The sequence below is a fragment of the Myxine glutinosa genome, chromosome 1 (assembly GCF_964187855.1).
Source record: "Myxine glutinosa chromosome 1, kmMyxGlut1.1, whole genome shotgun sequence".
Lineage (NCBI taxonomy): Eukaryota > Metazoa > Chordata > Myxini > Myxiniformes > Myxinidae > Myxine > Myxine glutinosa.
This window is the reverse complement of record NC_136261.1, coordinates 120,061,975-120,084,102: the sequence shown is the minus strand read 5'-3', so window position 1 is coordinate 120,084,102 and position 22,128 is coordinate 120,061,975. Positions and strand designations below refer to the sequence as shown.

Sequence of the window (22,128 nt, the reverse complement as noted above, 5' to 3'; positions counted from 1 at the left end):
TTAAGAAAGATATAACAGAAAAACTCTGATAAAATCAAAATTCTTAAAAAAACAAATTGAGATTGCCCAGAATCAAGTCACATCGTGGAGGTGAATAAAAACTAATGTTAAGGCCGAGAAAAATATATTTCCGGTCTCTGGTCAGCGTGCGCATCAATTTTGACCCTGCGCGTGAATATATATTTTTTTCCCCAACAGTACCTACAACAGCGCGCGCCTGTTGTTGCCGGACCGGCGCGCTATCTCGGGAAATACGGGTTTGTGAGGGTCGCCATTGGTATCGACGTTCGCGCACGGTTCTCCCCTACAAAAATACGTTTAGTTTCTCCAAATCCAAAGATATGAGTAGGTTTGTGTGCCGTGCCGTCATGAATCCAATCGGCTGGATATTGTCATTTATTGAAACGAAGACGTTCTTTGTCGGGTTCGTGTGAAGCAACCAGAAGGCCAAGAGAGCTCCGGGTGGTCTCGTTAATTAGGCCTGGATCCTATCTCGTTTGTCATGAAGTTGTAAGTGTCTGTGATAATCTGGTGGACTGGGAGAAGAGATCGTGGGAGACCATCGGCCTGTTAGACCACTTGCGCATGCACAGTGTTGACGCGATCGACGCATTGGAATGTTTGACGGTACGGCGAGGCGATCTCGAGAACGAAATGGCAGTCTATAAAATGCTTGAAGAACTTTATGATTTTCAGAATAAATACATTTTAAAATAACTTATTAAGCTTGTGTTCATTATTTACAAAAAGGCCAACCTGTCCCATTGGCTGTCTTTAATTTCTCTCTGGACGGCGTCACGGCAGATGAGGACCGCAAGGCATGAGGACACAAAAAATAACACCTTTATATGTGCAATCCATGCTTTTCAAAAAAACAAGAAAAAAAAAAACCGCATCGCCGCATCAAATCTGGAACTTTGGTCTGACCAGAGACCAGCAATATATTTTTTTCGGCCTAATCACTGATCATTTCGCTGCAATCACACTGCCCACTGTTTTGTGGGAATTTTTACCAAAAGATAAATTAATGTCAGTTGCTTGTTATGGAAGCTTACGAGCTTTGTGGTGGTGGTTATCATGCAGCCTATGGTTGCTTGGCTGCATCGTTTTCTGGGGGCGTGGCTGTGCCACTGATGCAGTGCCCCCCATTACCAGTCAATTGATGCTCATTTTGCCGACTTCGGAAGTATGACAGGCTCAGTAAACCCACCTGGTATTAATTCAACGGCATGACGGGGCTCAAACCCACGACCCTGAGATCTCAAGCCAGCCACCTTAACCGTTAATCCAACACCAGGCACGAGTTAATATTAGTCACTCGTTCGCTTAAAGTGGATCTTTCGACTCTTCTCTCATTAATCAGTGGCTTCAATTGTTTTTGCCCGATTCTTATGAATTAAAATTTAAACTAGGTCTCTGTGGTCACAAAGCAATCGCCATTGGTAAATCTCCACCAGCACCCGCGATCCAATGATTGCCATGTTTCTTTTTGGATCGCCATATGACCTTAACCTTCAACATTTAGGGATAGTTTGTAAATAAATGTAATGTGTCCCTATCGACAATCTATCTCTCTATAAAACTCAAAATCATGAAGATTGAAGGAAATTATTCATATTATGATAAAAAAACGGTGTCACAATCCGCCAAAAATAGTTCAAGGACACAAATCAGATGCACAACCTCAGTGCAGGGGTACTATTATGATGAAAGGACATATTGGAAGGCCAAGTGTCTGAGATTCAGCATTGACAAAATTGAGCGATGGCAAAAAAAAAAGTTTTTTTTTTTTTTCAGACCGCCATTTGACCATGACTTGGAGGGTTATGATGTGAATTGAGCGTAAATGCGGCTTGCTTTGGGCTATCTAGAGAGGACAATTTTGTTCTGATCAGACAAACCTCTGTTGAGTTATGGTGAAAATGTTGAAATGTCTATAATTTGGTCATAGCCTTAAAAAATAGGTTAAGGTGAAAACAAAATGATTTCAACCACACATACTTTCTATTTCCATTACTGATGCAAAATTTCATTTCAAAAGTCCTAGCTGGATCCAAGATACCTCTCGTACCCATGCCCGCAGCAACAAAAAAAGAAAAGGTAGAAAAAAACCTATATGGTGGTTTAGTATTCTTCGGAGTTTAAAAAACTCTGAGGTGACATTAAACATAGGGGCAATACCCCTGGCGCTCACCTGTTAGAATAAGAAATATACTACACTGACTAAAGGTATTTTAAACCAATTTCAATGGTTGCTAGAAGACAGGGCAGCATGTGGAATCATACAAGCATAATCATAAGACTTTAAACAAACAAAAAAGAAAATACCTATTTTGAGGGGCGACCCTCCCGCCCCCCCCCCCTCCCCACCCCCATCCCCCAGACTCCCAAAGGGATTTTTTTTTTAATGCCATTAACAAACTTTGGTACATCACGGGTGATTAAGGTTGTGGTCCAGTTTCATCTAAATCGTGTGCATAGTTTCTGAGAGAAAAAAGCAAATATCTATTTTGGTGGGTCAAACCTGAACCCACTTTGACCCCCTGTAGACCCTCTTAGACTTCGATTTTCTTAATGCCGTGACCAAACTTTTGTGCATTACGGGTGATGAAGGTTGTGGTCAAGTTTCATCTAAATCGTGTGCATAGTTTCTGAGAGAAAAAAAGCAAATATCTATTTTGGTGGGTCAAACCTGAACCCACTTTGACCCCCTGTAGACCCTCTTCGACTTCGATTTTCTTAGTGCCGTGACCAAACTTTTGTGCATTACGGGTGATGAAGGTTGTGGTTGTTTCATCGAAATCGTGTGTATAGTTTCTGAGAAAAAAGTAAAATCCTTTTTTGGGGGTCAAACCTGGACCCACTTTGACCCCCGGTAGACCCCCTTAGACTTTTAAATTTATTTATTTTTTCTTTTTTTAAAAAAATGCCGTGACCAAACTTTAGTCACAACACAACAAATATCACTTGTGACATGTTTGGTCACAATCTCTTCAGCGGTTTTGGAGAAGAAGTTGCTAGTGTTGACGGCCTGACAGACGGACAACGTCCCATCGCATAAGCTCCCCGGAACTTCGTTCCAGGTGAGCTAAAAATTGGGGGAAACAATTGTAAAGGGGGTGGGGGGGGGGGGGGCGGTATTAATTGGTGAAACACCAGCACAGTCATCTTCTGAACCTTTTATAGAACGTAATTCTATGGAAAACTGCTCTCCCCTCTGGTCTGGTGCTCCTGCCTCACACCTAGCTCGTCTTCAAGCTGTTGAAACCAAAGCGTTCAGAATCATTGGAATCTCCCGCGATGAAGCTAACTCCGAGGGCCTTTCACTTACTCACCGCAGGCAGGTTGGTGGTCTTTCCGTCTTCTACCGACTCCTCTCTGGCCTTGCCCCCCTAGCTCTCTCTGGGCTCTGTCCCCCAAATATTCCTACAGGTCGCACAAGATCTGCCTGCAACCCTCTTATGGTTAAACTGCCAAAATCAAGACTTTCTGCTCACCTTCACTCCTTCATTCCTCTTTTCTCCCGCCTCTGGAACAAACTCCCTCACTCTCTTCAATCCCACTCCACCCTCCAGGTCTTTAAAACAGCTGTTCGCCACCATCTCTTATCTTCCCCCATCCAAAACCTTGATCTTTTCTACCCCCGCTAATTTCACCCCAAATCGTACACTTTTTTGAAATACCAACTTCTGTCCTGGAAGTCCTTGGTCACCTTGTGTTTTATACCTCTCCCCCCCCCCCCCCCCTTCCCACGCCTCCTTCCCCTAAGCCCTCTCCCTCCCACACTTCTCCCTGCTCTCAAATGTTGTGTTTGTGTGCTTCCCCTTCTCTCCCCATCTTGTCTTCCGCTCCCTCTTTTTATATATTTTGTTTGTCTGGTTGATTTGTTTGTGAAATAAATGTTAGCTCTTTCACGAGCCTCGATTCAGTATCCAAAAAAACAAACAAAAAAACCTTCCAATCATCCCTTTTAGGATGACCACTCCTGAAATAATGAAGATGACTTTTGGAAAAAATCTTCACCTTGTTCTGTCTGTAACAATAATCTGAAACTATACTATACTCGAAACTATATTCTGAGGTTTCTGGACTTCAGACCAGACTTTGGTGGGTTAAACCGGTGTTATGAGCGCTCAACCACACCTCTTCCCTCAGAGCCCATTTCTGGTGTGGGCAGTAATTATATTTGTCTGAAGGCCTTTGAGCTTCTGCTTAGCCAGATGACATAGCTCACTCTGGAGGCCGTTTTGGATGCAGTGTCCATAATAATCTTCCTCTTTCCTTTTGGGATGCCTAAAAGGGCAAGGCATTTGCTGAAAGATGCATGAATGCATTGTAAAATCCTCTACTACCTCTAAAGCACCAATCCAACCATTTGTAATTGGGTCGAGAATCGAACCCAGACTGGATGGTTCACAGGCAAGTGCGCTACATCTGCGCCATTCTTGCAGACTATGTCTGTGTCTGTGTTTTGTTTTTAACTGCTGTTTCAAAGTGTGGTACAAGATTTGGTAACGTTAACTCTGCCATTGTGTGAATCTTGCATGGTTAAAATAACCAAAGCATTGATAATGAAAACAAACCAGGATTGAACTTGCTTTCTCTTTTGCTTTTCTACTGCTATTCTACATTTGTGAAGACATGCGATTTAAGTATGCTGCGCGTGTCAAGGAATAATGTGACACTCGTGCACTTGTTAAAGGCATATTTGTTTATTCATTCTGTTCAGAAAGAATATGGCAGTTGGTAAATTCTGGTATTGTTAATTGTGCATAATCCATTATTGTCTGGCAAATTGATTATTCTTCTTTCATTTGGCCTTCTCTTTTAATATTGTTACAGATACGACTTTGATGGTATGGTGGGCCGAGCGGGATGGCCGCCGTATCCGTACAAGTTACCCGATTGTGCCCGAATGTTAACTAATCGCGCTACGCTGGCTCAATCGGAAAGAGAAGACACCCGGCTGGGTTACAATCACACAATACGACACCAGGGGTTCAGTTCTCAAGACCTCCGGAGGAGGTTATATTAAGGCGGAAAAGGTTAGATTACAGGGACAAGAGGGAAACATAGGAAGGTGGGCACTTAGACACAACCTTATATTAACCCTAGACAGACCACAGATAAACGGGACAACGCTGACTCACACGGGGTTTGATGGCCAGGAAAGCGGGTAGCGATCGCTCCAGGTGCACCTGTGCTCAGGGCAGGATCACGTACGGTGGGGTCCAGAGATGCTGGTGTGGTCGCTCAGCGCTCGTGGGTCGCGACTTTGGTGGAGATGCCGGGGAGGTCGCTCAGCGCTCGGGAGGGTGGCGTCTTGTCTTTCCAAGCTCGGGGCGCATCTCTAACGTCACGTCCGGCGCGGGGCCGCGTATATCCGGCGGGGAGTCACGCCCTCGCTCGTTAGCTCCGCCCCATATGGCATCGGCCCATGGCTTCTCATTGGGTGCGGGGGTTACCGGCTCCGCCCTTGACGAGGGGCCGACAGGGAGCCCCCTTCTGGGTAACCCCGTCGAGCACATGTTCAATGGCGGCCAACCGAGCCGGAGTGAGGACGCAAAGCCGCTGTTGTTGTGGTTGTTGTTGTTGGAGCTTGAGATGATGGGAAGAGATGCGGGGAGGTATGGGAAGGTCCTAAACTCCTACTGGTGCCATATCATCACATTCTGGTGCAACGAAGAGTCATAATTAATGGAAACAAGTCCTTAACTGACATAGATTAAGAATAACTAGCAAGATGTCCTATAATTGTCTACGTGTGGTGCGGGGGACCTGGGCACGACATTTAATGGGGGAATGAAGGGGAAGATCGGCTCTAATGGGTGTTGTTTACAGACAATGGGACTAGGGAATGGGGTAAGGGGAGAGTTGGGGAGTATCGGAGAAGATAGGGGAATATTTACAAGCGGATATGGAGGTCAAATTCCATATTCGCAACATTGCACCCTTCTCTACCCTCGGGGCGTCCCGACCCGATAAATTTTTACCTACTTTAGTGTGGCACGCAATGTAGTTCCCTCTACTATTAACTCTACCCTGAGTGCGACAGTTTTACAGATATTCACAAATGAGTAAATATGTCCCCCTGCGACGTTGCACCCTTCTCCTCACAGAAACACACCCACAGGATAACCGAATCCGGAAAGAATTCGCAAACTAAACATACAGCCGGTAGGGAGCATTATTTACAAGACTACGCTGCTATTTACACTACGATCCAGGACCTGTCTTTGGAGGAACACATGCAGATGTTATGCATAGAGAGAGAGCGCGCTTGCCAACATCGATACACCAACCCACGAGTGCTCTGTGGCCGACGGCCTTTAATAACGTGCAGAGCACCCTTTCCCGAGCACCAACAGCACCACCCCACCACCAATCGGTGCAGTCACCATTGTTCAATGAAATAAAAATAACTTCAACAACCCCTAACCCTGCAGGTGTCTCTTGCTCTTCTTGTGGTGCACTTGGTGGTGTTAAAAGTGGTTCACCTGTATGGCATAGGTGCCACGTTGACCCATAGGTCCATCCCCGGGTGGTGCTTGGCCGCAACCGAACTGCGGTCCATTGTGGGTGGCCACAAACATTGCGGTCCATATGGTGTACCGATCCAGGCAGCGAACAGCGAAAGTGCAGGCCCACAACTGCGCAGCCAGCACCTCTCTCTCCTCTCTCTCTACCCCAAAGCCAGATCCTCGGAGGTGGGAGACAAAAGAAGAAACAAGTGAGTAAGGTGGTAAGGGCGCAAAAGTGCACGCAATGTTGGTGATGCACACTGGGGGCACATGGGAACCAGGTGAGACAGGTACGTTCCTATCGTACGCCCCCCCCCACCAGGTAACCTACATGGCCCCTCCCTTACCCCTTACTGCATCCACAAAACACAACCCTACTCATAAACATCTACTTTACAAATCAACAAACATCCCTACTGTCTTCCCCGTTCCTCCCATATACCAAATTCGTCTTCTCTCCCTCCTAACCAATCAAATTTGCCATTTTCAACTCTCATCAAAATTTGCCATCTCCAACTGCACATCAAAATTTGCCATCACCAATTCATCATCAGTCCCTCCTAGGGAGGGAGAGATGGAATCACCCCAATGTCTCATCCACGTCGTGATGCGTCTCACAAATCCTCACAGCAATCTCATTTCCTTCAACAAACAAAGAAAACACAGGTGTGGAGTCATCATCATCACCACAGGCAAGTGGCTGCGTATGGTGCGACAGGTTCATCAATCCTAACTATCTCCTAAATGACTTTAACAACTTTACACTACCCGGGGGCTTTCTCCGGCCAAACCATTGGCCCTCTTACACTATGGGTTCTAAAAACCAATTCCCATTGGCCAAACTGTGGTGCTTTTCAATTTGGGGTCTCACTCCCCCGATTCATCTCCCGGTGCCCTCGCACAATTTCTGGGCTGCGGCGTGTACCTCTCCCAGTGGGTCTACCCACCTGCACACCTCCACCACTGCAGTTGCCTCCGAGCTTACCTGCTCCTTGCCCTAACCTAACTACCTGGGGAAGGCCCTCTGGCACTCTCCCCACTCGGTGCCCTCTCTGGCACTGGGCTGCCCGATCCACACCCGGGATCCTCAGGCACCCACTCACAACTACCGGCTCCCAGAGCCCACCTGCGGCCTCACCTGGCCGACATCCTCACAGTGGTGGAGTGCCCAACCAACTACACACACTAACAGGCTACACGCCCAGCCATTTCCACAACACTAATGCACCCATTCACAACACCATTCTGCAACCGCACCACAAATGCCAATATCCAACCACAATTTACCTGCACCCTCTACCTAACACTTACACTACCCGCCCCGGGTGCTCGTGAAAGGGGTCCACTCTTCCCCCATCCACACCTTCGCACCATGCACACCACTCCGTACCACTCACTCCAACTCTCTCCACACACCTGTACCTGCACACCTGTGCTCTCACACCTGGTGCCACCTGCACCCTTCTCTCCCCAAGCGCATTCGCGCTGATCCACACACTCACTACTCATACACTGCTCCACACACCTGTCCAGTTGCACACCTGTGCAATCACACCTGTTCAATTCTCACAAACACGGCATCATCTCAGCTAACTACTCCCTTCTGAAACTTGCGCTTCCCAGTCGTCCCTTTAAACTATTGCGCTCCCACGTCATTATCATCCACACTAAACTACCTGCGTCCCCACTACAGGTATCAGTCACTAACTAACCTTAACGTCACCTAAGGTCATCTTCTCTAGATCCCTACACACAATATCCTAACCCACCCGGGCTAGTTTTCACTGCCATACACCCCATAAGCTATTGCTCCTTTGCCCCCCTCATGGGAAGGGTGGCAGGGATGCCATCCCACCACATCGGGGGTCTCTCACTACCAATTTTGCACATCAAATTGCAACAAATTAAAAATTTGCCAATCACTGCCCATCATCTGCCAATCCCTTGCCAATCATCAAATTTTGCTTTTCTCTAATTTTGGGTCCAAAACACTAACCTCATCACCCAGTCGACTCACTAATACCTCTCGGTGCGCCAATCCCTGTCCAAAGCCCGGCTTCGTAAAGCCAAGCAATGGGTGCTGGTTGTTTTGTGCCAGCGGCTGGATGCGTCCGGCACTCGGTGCAGGGACGGGGGCTTACCCGTGCCGAGATCCCACACACCACCTCGGCGTGGAGCCATCCAATGCCCCGATCTAGACCTGCCGGCACGTCTCACCAAAAAGTGGTCGCCATGACGACCCTTTCTATCGGGCTGCCAGCTCCGCCTAGTGGAGCACGGACGCGGCCGTCCCACGCGAGGCCCAGCGTGGATCGCGCACGGCGGTCCTTTCGAACCCGCCGTGGCTCGGATCCCCGCTGGTTCTCGCGGCACGCGAAGCCCGGCACGCACCGAGGGCCTGCTTCGGCTATAAGTCGTTCTAACCTCTATCCCGTCTAACGTCGATGCTTCACCTGCATGCTTACATCCCGCAGCCCGTTCCTTGCTCACACATCCAGCCGTGCCCATGCTCCTCGTCGTACCTTTCCTTACACACCCAGGTACACCCATTCCACTCACAGCTTTGGTCACACACCTGACCACCGAACACTTTGGCACACACTCGTTGGTCGCACACCTCACCAAAACACCTCTTCGCGCCCCCTCCTCAGTCACCTCCTCTGTGACAATCACAGGTGTGCTCTCATTCGCACACCCAATCACGTGCCTCACCACCAACTCCAGCGTGCATTCCCACTCACGCTCTACCATTCCAGGTGTGCATCCTTCCATCCCAGGTGTACATCCTCGCTCACCTGTCACAACTAACTCACGCTCCATGTCACTCTCACTACTTTCACCTCCACTCGTGACAACGCACTCACCCTTACTCTTGACAGCACACTCTTTCCCCATGCACCTGTCCGTCACACACCTTTCTCGCGCACACTCTCCCGTTACACCCTCTGTAACACTCACCACAGGTGGACACTCTTCCTTACTTCTGACAGCGCACTCTTTCCTCATGCACCTGTCCGTCACACACCTTTCTCGCGCACACTCTCCCGTTACACCCTCTGTAACACTCACCACAGGTGGACACTCTTCCTTACTTCTGACAGCGCACTCTTTCCTCATGCACCTGTCCGTCACACACCTTTCTCGCGCACACTCTTGCGCACACTCTCCCGTCACACCCTCTGTAACACTCACCACCCCGCGCTTCCACGTGCTCCCTCGCACACGCGCTACGATCGACTCATTCTCGCCAACACCCTCACTCCTGGGCACACACTTTTTCCTCACACACCCCAGAGTCGGACTTTCTCGCACACCTCCTCTTTCGCACACCAGACCTGTCACACACCTCACCAACGGCCTTTCACGAACACCCGGGTCTATCTCGACCCCCAAGCTTCTTAAATCCCCTGGCGCATCATACGCACGACCATATTGGTCACCACTTACACCGGGTCCTCTTCCTCTTCGCTTCTCCTCCATCACCTGCGAATCCCTCATCCGGTTAATGAGCACGTCATCACGATCCAAACACAGACTTTGGACCAATTCTTTTATCTCCTCTTTTATTTCTTTCTTATCCCCTCTCCGTCGCTTCTTAATTTCGCTCATCCCTTCTTCCACTTCTTCTAATTTGTGCTTCACCTCTTTTATTCCCCGGTACGTCTCCTCAAGCTCGTCCTCCAAGGCTACCTTGACCGTTTCCATGTGCGTCCTCACCTGCCGGTCCTTCGTCTCTATTACCTCTATCACCTCGTCCAACCTCGTTGTCAGTCCCTCACGTACCATCTGACATTCCCTCTTTGTCGCTATCAAGTCGTTTTTAATTTCTTTTTGTGTCGCCTTTAAACCTCCTAATACCGCAGTGTTCCTTTGAACCTGCTCCACTAACTCCGTCTGTCCCACCGTCAGCTGCTCCACCTCCTGCGTCAGGTCCTCTATGCCCCCTTGTAACTTTACAGTCCCCTTTCTCACCTCCTTCTCCATGTGCTCCTTACAGTGCCTCACCTCCTCGCGCACTCCTCCGACCTCCTCACTCACTCCTCTTCTGATCTCTTCTCCCATCACTTGCATCTCCTGCCCAGATGCCACCCTCATCTGCTCCATTTCCTCCCTGTGAGCATCCAGTTTGGTTTCTACCCCCATTCTGACCCCCTCTATCTGCTGCTCCATTTGTTTAACTTCCCTTTCCGCTTGGTCCCTCATGTCCCTCAATTTGCCTTCCATACTGTTTTCTAACCCCTCTAACCCTTTTTGCATCCCTTCCATTTGATTCTCTTGAGCGGCCATTCTGTTTTCTACCCCCATTAACCCATTTCTCACCTCTTTTATCCCGTTGTCTAACCCCTCAAAATTATTGTCTAACTTCCCAAATTTCTTGTCTAACTCCTCAAAATTATTGTCTAACTTCTCACTGGTACCCCTCGCTTCGTCCCTCATTACCCCCAATTGCTCACTCCGAGCCCTCGCTTCGTCCCTCATTACCCCCATTTGGTTTCCCATTACCCCCATTTGGCCCTCTATTCGTTCCATAAGGGCCCTCATTTGCAACATAAAAAGGTTCGGATCCACCAGGGGCGCTGCCACGGTCACGGGCGCGGTGACCAGCGAGGCGCCATTTTGCGCGTCTGCTACCCTCGCTGCTTCGCTCTCCTCACGTCCCTCAATTTGGTCCTGGACCGACCCTGCCTCACTCTCCCCTACCGGACCCCAGCTGTCTTGATCCGCCATAGCGCGACTTTCAAAATTCGGGTTTTTATTATTTTTTTTTTTTTTGTACAACACAATCAAATTTCGCTGTTATAATTTCGAGCGCGTAAACGCGCTCCGGGTCCAATCTCACTCCTCGACACCAATTGTTACAGATACGACTTTGATGGTATGGTGGGCCGAGCGGGATGGCCGCCGTATCCGTACAAGTTACCCGATTGTGCCCGAATGTTAACTAATCGCGCTACGCTGGCTCAATCGGAAAGAGAAGACACCCGGCTGGGTTACAATCACACAATACGACACCAGGGGTTCAGTTCTCAAGACCTCCGGAGGAGGTTATATTAAGGCGGAAAAGGTTAGATTACAGGGACAAGAGGGAAACATAGGAAGGTGGGCACTTAGACACAACCTTATATTAACCCTAGACAGACCACAGATAAACGGGACAACGCTGACTCACACGGGGTTTGATGGCCAGGAAAGCGGGTAGCGATCGCTCCAGGTGCACCTGTGCTCAGGGCAGGATCACGTACGGTGGGGTCCAGAGATGCTGGTGTGGTCGCTCAGCGCTCGTGGGTCGCGACTTTGGTGGAGATGCCGGGGAGGTCGCTCAGCGCTCGGGAGGGTGGCGTCTTGTCTTTCCAAGCTCGGGGCGCATCTCTAACGTCACGTCCGGCGCGGGGCCGCGTATATCCGGCGGGGAGTCACGCCCTCGCTCGTTAGCTCCGCCCCATATGGCATCGGCCCATGGCTTCTCATTGGGTGCGGGGGTTACCGGCTCCGCCCTTGACGAGGGGCCGACAGGGAGCCCCCTTCTGGGTAACCCCGTCGAGCACATGTTCAATGGCGGCCAACCGAGCCGGAGTGAGGACGCAAAGCCGCTGTTGTTGTGGTTGTTGTTGTTGGAGCTTGAGATGATGGGAAGAGATGCGGGGAGGTATGGGAAGGTCCTAAACTCCTACTGGTGCCATATCATCACATTCTGGTGCAACGAAGAGTCATAATTAATGGAAACAAGTCCTTAACTGACATAGATTAAGAATAACTAGCAAGATGTCCTATAATTGTCTACGTGTGGTGCGGGGGACCTGGGCACGACATTTAATGGGGGAATGAAGGGGAAGATCGGCTCTAATGGGTGTTGTTTACAGACAATGGGACTAGGGAATGGGGTAAGGGGAGAGTTGGGGAGTATCGGAGAAGATAGGGGAATATTTACAAGCGGATATGGAGGTCAAATTCCATATTCGCAACAATATTCTTCATTATTCCCTGGTGTTGGCTTAGCGGTTAGGGTGCCGGCTTGGGATCCTAGGATCCTGGGTTCGAATCCCGGTCGATCGCTGAATTAACGCCAGGGGGGTTGACTCAGCCTGTCATCCTTCCGAGGTCGGCAAATTGAGTACCAGCTTGCTGGGATGAATGATCCCGGTGTGTACCCCGGTTTAGAATAGGTACACCGTATCCCTGCGCATCGTAAGAGGCGACTAAGGGTTGGCATCAGGAAGGGCATCCGGCCATAAAAACATTGCCTCAAACAGGGAACCATGATTGTCATGGGCCCCGCAAGGCTAACCCCCGCTCTAGCGGGGAAAATGGCCTTAAAAAAAACCGATCATTCATATTATTCCCATGCTTTTTGAAAAAAAATAAAAAACGGGAGCTGGGGATATTGTAATCTGCTCTGTATGTCCGTCACACTATCTCCTTGTAAACTGTTGGTGCAGGAATTCATCAAACTCGGTGATTATGATCACCACATGGCAAGAAGGTGCCGATAAGTCATAAGTGATTCTGACTCTGTGTTCAAACTGCTGCAGGTGGAGCTTGAGCTGTTGAAGGAAGACAATGAACAACTGCTCACTCAGTATGAGAGGGAGCGGAATTTGCGCAAACAGGCTGAGGAGGTGGGCACTTTGAGCATGAGTATGTACATCTGTATGGATGTGCTCACCTTGTCAACCTTTTGTGTGCACGCCACACTTCCCCATAATGAAGAGTTTGTTCTCATCTCATGTGCTTGAGTTTTTAAAATCTCTTTTCTTGGTATTTTAATTTTCTTCATTGCTGTATACCCTCAATGAACTGCTCGTACTTTAATCTGAATTTAAATCCGAATGTGTTCTTATGAAGTCCTTTTGTAAATTAAAGCTGAAACAATGAAATTTTATTTTCATGTTACATTGGAATAAGAGTTGTCCCCTCATTAAACCAAGCCCTCCACCGAGAAGCTCCTATTTCACAGATGGCCTTGAGAGGAGTGAGGATACACAAAAAGGATGCTCAGGACAGAGGCGAAAAACCTGTGTGGCCGACCACACACGAAGTGGGATTAATTGGTTCCTTGAAAGTAGTAGTGGTACTAGTAGGGAGAACTCTGGTTTTGTATGAGGAGCATTATAAGTGAACACCTGTTTCGATGAATGGAGATGCACAATATTAGTCCTGCTTTTGGAAATGGAGGTTGAAGTAAATGTCAACAGAAGGGCTCACTGAAATGCAGATCATGTACCACGTCGGTTCTGCCGAAGCAGTTTCTTGGCTGAAGTTACTATCCTAGTCTGTTCACCACTCCGACACAAGAAGTCAGAGCAGGAATTTGGAATTTGTTCAGGGTGCCTTTGATAGCTCGCCTACTCTTCACGAAGGACGCTGTGGGGTCCTTAACATCCATCCACCAACTAAATGTCGGTTTAACGTCCACCCATGGGACGGCACACACATTAATGAATCATTTTGCCTGTGAAACACCACGATGACAGTTTATAGCTAGGCCGAGATTTAAACCCAGGCTGGACAGCTGAGGGGCGAGTGTACGTACTTCTAGGCCATCCTGCCTGGCAACTGAAATGAAATATGAGGTTTGAGGCTCCCAGTGCAGCTAAATGACAAAGGTAGCTGGTTTATTAATTAAGAAAGGGTACCGGGTGTGGCAGATGGTCAGACACGTGGAGGAAAGGAGAGGAGGATAACAAAAATGAGTACCAATGGCCCAGTGAGGAATTGAATATGGGCAGTCTTCTACTAGAAAGGGCAAAAAGCATTCATAAAGAATGTTTAGAGAGTTATTCAAAGGACTTTTGAGATGCATTTTAATGCCACAGCACAACCCACTTAAACATGCTTTTCACTTTTGTTTTACAGCGTGGTGTTGGCTTAACGATTAGGTTGCTGGCTTGGGATCCTAGGATCCTGAATTTGAATCCTGGTCGATCGTTGAATTAACGCCAGGGCGGTGACTCAGCCTGTCATCCTATTCCGATGTTGGCAAATTAAATACCAGCTCACTGGTAAATTGGTGCACTGCATCAGCGGCAGCGCTTCCAGAGAAATGATGCAAACCAGCAGCCATGAGCTGCATACGAAAAACAACAACAACAACAACAACTTTTGTTTTTACTCACTGTAATAATCCCACTTTCCTCCACCCTGTATACAAATACAGAATAAGCCGAACTTCACAACCTGGATTTGTGAAAATGTATTTGTGGTGACATCTGTGCTATACAATGGGAAAGTTAGTAAATTATATATATATATATATATATATATATATATATATATATATATATATATATATATATATATATATATATATATATATATATATACACACTCAACCCTCGGCTATCGCGCCTAATTGGTGCCGCTATCGGTGTGCGTTAGCCGAAATCGCGATAGCCGAACTGAAGAACGTATGGTAATAATTCTAATTGGTGCCAGGACCCCCAAGTTGACCACATATTTAACCTATTTTTGCCACTTTTTTACCAAGTGTTTCTACCATATAAAGAAACATTAACATATAAAGAAACATTAAAACAAGTATCACAACATGTAAATAAAAATAAAATGGTAAAAAAAGTACTTTTTACCATTGTACTTACCTTTTTGGCAACGATGAGGGGCTTAGGTGGTTGGGTACTGGGTAGGTTCCGAGGCTTGGGTGGAGTCTTATTGACCACCCCTACGTGCCTCTAACTCGTCCAGGATTGCGTCAGCTGAAGCACCAGAGAAGCGCTCAACGTCAAAGGGCTCGTCAAAGACAGAGGGCTGTGCCTCGTTGCGACGCCGTAAGCAGGGTCGGCGTCATGGGGGGGGGGGGGCATTCGCGGGCCATGCCCACCCAAATGAGTTATTGTGCCCCTCCCCCCGCCCGCAGGCCAAGCCTTTGGGCTTTGGCGCCAAACTTGCACGTCGGCTCTATTTTGTGGTGTGTGTGTGTGTGTGTGTGTGTGTGTGTGTGTGTTATAGATAGATACTCAGCAGCATGTTTTTAAATTGGAAATGGGTTGGTGTGTTGGTTGTTGATGGCAAACTCTTATTATCAAGCATTTACATCATAGATTGAGGTCTCGAACGGCAGTTTGTGCCCCCCCCCCCCACGGTTACCCTAATGTCCCGCGATTAGACTTGTTCTGACGCCGAATCTGGCCGTAATAATTCGGTGATCTGGCGTTGGCGGAGGGAGTTGACGTGAGCATGATACTGCTCCTCGTAACCTTCCAGTGCCGTATTAATAAAGGAGCACCTTGCTTCACTGTTGAATGTTAAATCTTATCTACGTTTCTACGATAATCACGGTTTTGGTAAATACCTCGCACTGTTGACTCATTTATCCCAAATTTCTTTCCAACACTTCGCTTTGTTTCACCATTGCCTATCAACTGCACAATTTCGAATTTCTGAGCGTAAGTTAAGTTCTTCCTCTTCTTGATTTCCCTTGATTTTTCTTTCCCCACGCTCGGTGATGACGTAGCACCCTTTCCACCATTTCCGGTGCGCTATAGCACGTATTTGGGGCGCGATAGTCGTGTGTTGTGCAGTTTTTTAGGTAGCCGCGATAGCAAAGAAACGCGATAGCCGAGTTCGCGATAGCCGAGGGTTGAGTATATATATATATATGTGTATATATATATATATGTGTATATATATATGTGTATGTATATATATATGTGTATATATATATATATGTGTATATATATGTGTATATATATATATTTGTATATATATATATATATATATATATATATATATATATATATATATATATATATATATATATATATATATATATATATATGTATATATTGTTACGGACACGGTTAAAGATGTTATTTTGACCGAGCGGTGGTATTACCGCGACCGAACAGTGCTTCCTTGATTAATACCCGATTTGCCCCAAACTTTGGCCGGATCGCGCCACCGCTATTCAATCGGGAAAACTCTAAAGCGACCGAATACAAAGAGGAAGAAGACGTACAGAAGAGTAATTGGATTTATTATTTACACATATAAGTAGGAAGAAAGCAGTCACGTTTATTTACAGGCACACGAGACGCAGGTGACACAGTGAAATCGTTAGCTTATACAGACTTAATGATCTACCCAGGACAGAACAAACAAAGACGACTCACACGGGGAATGATGATAGGGATGGCAGGTGGATGGCTGGTGGATGGCTGGCGGGATAGGGAGGTCCGACTGGTCCTGCAGCCGATCGACTCGTGGGCAGCCGCCGCTCCTTCGCGGCCCTGCTCCAAACTGCCGTCCAGGCCTCACGCTGCTGTGGCTGCAGTTTTGGTGGCTCCAGCTGCAGTGAATGCAGTTGCGGTGGCTCGATCTGCAGCTAGTGCAGTTTCGGTGGCTCGATCTGCAGCTCAACTCTGGACTTCTCTCGGACTCAACTCCTTGGACTCCCTCTCGTCTCTTTGTAAAAGCTCATCTCACGTCTGCCGCTTGGGAAACGCCCTGCCTGCGGGTTATATAGGCCCCGCTCCTCAACCTTCGCGAACCTCCTCGATCTTTCTTTCCACACCCTCTCCAAGTCCAACCCCTTGTTCGTGGTTGGTTGAGTGGGGCTGACTCACTCCTCCCCTCTATGACGAGGTGGGGACCCGCCTTTCTTCCCCAACCCTGCCTCGTGGTCAATGGCGGATGAAGAGAAAACCGCCCAAAATGCAGTTGGCAATGCGAATGGCAATTGACGAAAATGGGGAATGGAAGTTTTGGGAGTGGGAATGAAGGGAATCTATCTCTTTCACTGGTGCAATGGAGTATTTCAATTAATGGGAGACACAGCCTTACCCTAAAACACATAATAAGATATAACTATCGAACAGGGGTATTCTATGATTGGCTGTGGTGTGGATGCTCTATGGACTAATTATGGGACGCCCTTTGACCTTTACACAGCTCCGGAGGCAGGAGGCGCAGAATAAACAATCATAATAATACACACAATAAAAAAAATACAGTCCTCATATCCGCAACAATATATATATATTGTTGCGGACGCGGTTAAAGATGTTATTTTACCGAGCGGTTGGTATTGCTGCGACCGAACAGTTATTCCCCGATTGGAACCCGATTCCACCCAAACGTTGGCCGGATCGCACCGCGGCTGCTCAATGAGGGAAAAGACTAAAACGATGAATGCAAAGAGGAAGACGAAGGCAAAGAAAGGTTTGGAAATACTACTAAATTTATTTACTATTTACACACATAAGCAAAAAGAAAGCAGTCACGTTTATTTACAGCACATAAGACGCAGGTGACACAGTGAAAATACTAGCTTACCTACAGTCTTAATTAACCCAGGACAGAACACAAAAGACAGACTCACGCGGGGAATGCTGACAGGAATCGCAGGAGGTGGATGGCTGGAGGTGAACGCTTGGTGGAGCCAACGCGGAGCTTGGTGGAGCTTTGGTGGAGGTGAACGCTTGGTGGAGCCAACGCGGAGCTTGGTGGAGGTGAACGCTTGGTGGAGCCAACGCGGAGCTTGGTGGAGCTTTGGTGGAGGTGAACGCTTGGTGGAGCCAACGCAGAGCTTGGTGGAGCCTTGGTGGTGGTGAACGCTTGGTGGAGCCAACGCGGCTGGTGGGGGGTTGGTGTGACGGGTTCTCTCTCCTTCCCTCACAAGCTTCAGGACTCTTTCTCTCTCTTCCTTAGTCCCACCCAGTCCAACAACTTCCTCTCTTGCTTAGTCCAACTCAAGGCCTTTCTGTCTTCTGATCTCCTCCCTCCTCGACTCTCTCTGGGGGCCTCTGCCTCGGGTTATATAAGCCCCACCCTTGACCCTTTTGCGAACCTCCCCAAAACGTTCTCTCTCCGCCCTCTAAAGCCAACCCCTCGTTCTGGGTTGGTCGGCAAGGGCTGGTTCACTCCTCCCCTCTATGACAAGGTGGGGACCCGCCTTTCTTCCCCAACCCTGCCTCGTGGTCAATGGCGGCAATTGGAGCGGAGGTAATTGGCAATGGCACTCGAGGCCTGGCAAAGACGAAAGGGGAAATGGAAGTTTTGGGAGTGGGAATGAAGGGAATCTATCTCTTTCACTGGTGCAATGGAGTATTTCTATTAATGGGAGACACAGCCTTACCCTAAAACACAGAATAAGATATAACTATCGAACAGGGGTATTCTATGATTGGCTGACGTGTATGCTTGTGGACTAATTATGGGACGCCCTTTGACCTTTACACAGCTCCGGAGGCAGGAGGCGCAGAATAACAATAATAATAATAATAAAGCACACAATCAAAAAAAAAAATACAGTCCTCATATCCGCAACACTGCACCCTCCTCCTCTTAGGCACGTCCCGGGCCTACAACTTTTATTTAGTGTGACACGTAGGTGTAGTTCCCTCTACTTTTAACCTGACCCTGAGTGCGACAGTTTTTAAAACATAAATAAATGTGTCCCGCTGCTCCATTGCACCCTGCCTAACAGACTTACGCCCACAGTTAACCGAATTGCGGAATGGTCTTCAAACTACACACTGACGGTGTGGAGCATTATTTACAATGACTCTGCTTTTATTTACAACACTAACCCAGGACCTGTAATTTTTCTTTCTGGGGGGGGAGACAGTCTGCTCTGCATCAATGCACCATTAAAGCACCCAAAAACGCACCAATACACACCCAAGCACCAATCGGTGCAGTCACCATTGTTCAAGAAAATAAAACCAACAACCCCTAACCCTGCAGGTGATCTCTTGCTCTTCGGCTCCCTCTGCTGGCTATTATTATGTCTTCCAGTTGTTGTCATTCTCTCTCATTTTCTTACTGGCGGCCTATTTGCAATAAAGTGTGCCCAACGTGTCCATTTTATTTTCTTTATTTATGGCCCACAGGGCCGACTACGTGTGGTTCACCTGTGGGGCATCGGTGCCCTGTGGCCAAGGTCCGCCAGCAAGATTTCGGGCCCTCATGGCCGGTTCCAGCAGAGGGGCCATGCCCCAACCCATGGGGTCCATCAGTGGTGCTCGGCCACAGGCATGTGGTCCATAATGTGGTGCATCGATGCAGACAGCTGGTTCTGGGAATTCCGGGCGCACAATGGAGGACTCACGCACGCTCCCCTCGGCGCCCAATGGCGCACAGGTCATGTGGGAGACAAAAGAGACAAATGAGCGAGGGGTAAGGTCACAAGGGTACACATCAATAAGGCAATGCAAGGCGAAATGCGTACGGAGAGCGAAGTGAGAAAGCTCGTCCCTACCGTACGTCACCCCCCTGTCACCTACACTAGCCTTGCCCTTACCCCATATGTACAAAATCTACACATTACCAATCCGTCGCTACTGTCACGTCTCCCCATATTTCCTCTATACCAAATTCGTCACCACAATCCCTCTAACCAAAATTTGCCATCACCCAATTCATCATCAATCCTCATAAGGAGGAAGAGATGGAACATCAAGCACAATGTCACACCCACGTCATGATGCGTCTCACATTCCAAACATTTGCACAGTAGAAAATAATCAAAACATGGCATGGTGTGGAGTACCTGTCACCTCAGGTGAGTGGATGCAGATGGTGCGAGGAGACTTCCTAATCCTAACTATCCTCTAAATGACATTAACACACTTTACACTACCCGGGGTCTCTCCCTGCCAATCCATTGGCCAACTTGCACTATGGGTTCTAAAAACCAAATTCCCATTGACCAAACTGTGGTGCTTCTCAATTTGGGGTCTCACTCCCCCGATTCATCTCCCGGTGCCCTTGCACAATTTCTGGGCTGTGACGTGTAGCTCTCCCAGCAGGTCTACCCACCTGCACACCTCCACCACTGCAGTTGCCTCCCGAGCTTACCTGCTCCTCACCCTAACCTATCTAACTGGGGAAGGCCCCTCCTGGCTCTGTCACCCCTTGGTGCCCTCTGGCACTGGGCTACCCGGGTCCGTCCTCCGGATCCTCGGGCCCCATCCACAACTACCGGCTCCCAGAGCCCACCTGCGGCCTCACCTGGCCGACATCCTCACAGTGGTGGAGTGCCCAAACCAACTACACACACTAACAGGCTACACGCCCAGCCATTTCCACAACACTAATGCACCCATCCAAACATCATTCTTCCACTCGCACCACAGATGCCAATATCCAACCACAATTTACCTATACCCTCTACCTAACACTTACACTACCCGCCCCGGGTATCCGTGATGGGGGTCCACTCTTCCCCCATTCACACCTTCGCACCATCCACTCCACTCCATTGTTTCCACCATACTCACTCCACGACCATCCATTCCAATACTCCAGATATTCCACACTACCATTTATTCCACACTCCATGTATTCCACACAACCATTCTCCATTCACCTGTTGTTGCACGCCTGTGCAATCACACCTGGTGCCACCTGCACCCTCCTCCTCTTCCTGGACCATTTGGTCATCACAATACACATCACCATCACCATCACTCAAACACTGCTCCACACACCTGTTCAGTTGCACACCTGTGCAATCACACCTGTTCAATCACACCTGTTCAATCCTCACACACACGGCATCATCTCAGCTAACTACTCCCCTCTGAAACTTGCGCTTCCCAGTCGCCCCTTTAAACTATTGCGCTCCCACGTCATTATCATCCACTCTACTCTACCTGCGTCCCCACTACAGGTGTCATTGTCACTAACTAATCTTAACGTTACCTAATGTCATCTTCTAGATCCCTACACACAATATCCTAACCCTCCCGGGCTAGTTTTCACTGCCATCAACCCCATAAGCTAGTGCTCCTTTGCCCCCCCGTCTGTGAGGGATGGTGGATTGCCCATCCCACCACATCGGGGAGGTCCCACTATCAATTTTGCTCACCAAATCCAACCAATCCAAAATTTGCCAATTACTGCCAATTCTATTCCAATCATCAAATTTTTGCCTTTTTCTAATTTTGGGTCCAAAACACTAACCTCATCACCCGTCTACTTATTAGATCCTCTCGGTGCGCCAATTCACGTCTACAGCCCGGCTTCGTAAAGCCGAGCAATGAACGCGGGTTGTTTGGTGCCGGCGGCTGGATGCGTCCGGCACTCGGTGCAGGGACGGGGGCTTACCCGTGCCGAGATCCCACGCACTACCTCGGCGCGGAGCCATCCAATGTCCCGATCTCGACCTGCCGGAACGTCTCAATAAAAAGTGGTCGCCATGACGACCCTTCCTATCGGGCTGCCCGTTCCACCTAGCGGAGCACGGACGCGGCCGTTCCAAGCGAGGCCCAGCGTGGATCGCTTACGGCGGTCCTTTCGAACCCGCCGTGGCTCGGATCCCCGCTGGTTCTCGCGGCACGCGAAGCCCGGCACGCACCGAGGGCCCGATTCGGCTATAAGTCGCTCTAACCGCTAACCCGGTTACCGTCGATGCCTCACCTGCATGCTTACACGCATACGCTACCCCTTCCTTGCTCATACATCCAGCCGTTTCCATGCTCCTCGTCGTACCTTTCCTTAAACACCTCGGTACACTCATTCCGCTCACAGACTTGGTCACACACCTGACCACCGAACACCTTGGCACACACTCGTCGCTCGCACACCTCACCAACACACCTCTTCACGCCCCCTTCTCGGTCACCTCCTCTGTGACTATCACAGGTGT

The 22,128-nt window shown here is 48.6% G+C and overlaps 1 protein-coding gene across 3 annotated transcripts in view; it reads left to right on the top strand.

Moving 5' to 3' along the window:
• LOC137427602 (C-Jun-amino-terminal kinase-interacting protein 4) overlaps window positions 1-22,128 on the top strand; it is a 229,969-nt gene that overhangs the window by 17,451 nt on the left and 190,390 nt on the right. For all 3 annotated transcript variants that reach the window (XR_013623219.1, XM_078776573.1, XM_068117245.2), the window contains exon 2: window positions 13,052-13,138. Coding sequence is in view for 2 of the 3 variants with exons in the window: in XM_078776573.1 (XP_078632699.1) it covers window positions 13,052-13,138 (87 nt within the window). In the remaining variant the exon portion in view is untranslated. The remainder of the gene's footprint in view (window positions 1-13,051; window positions 13,139-22,128) is intronic.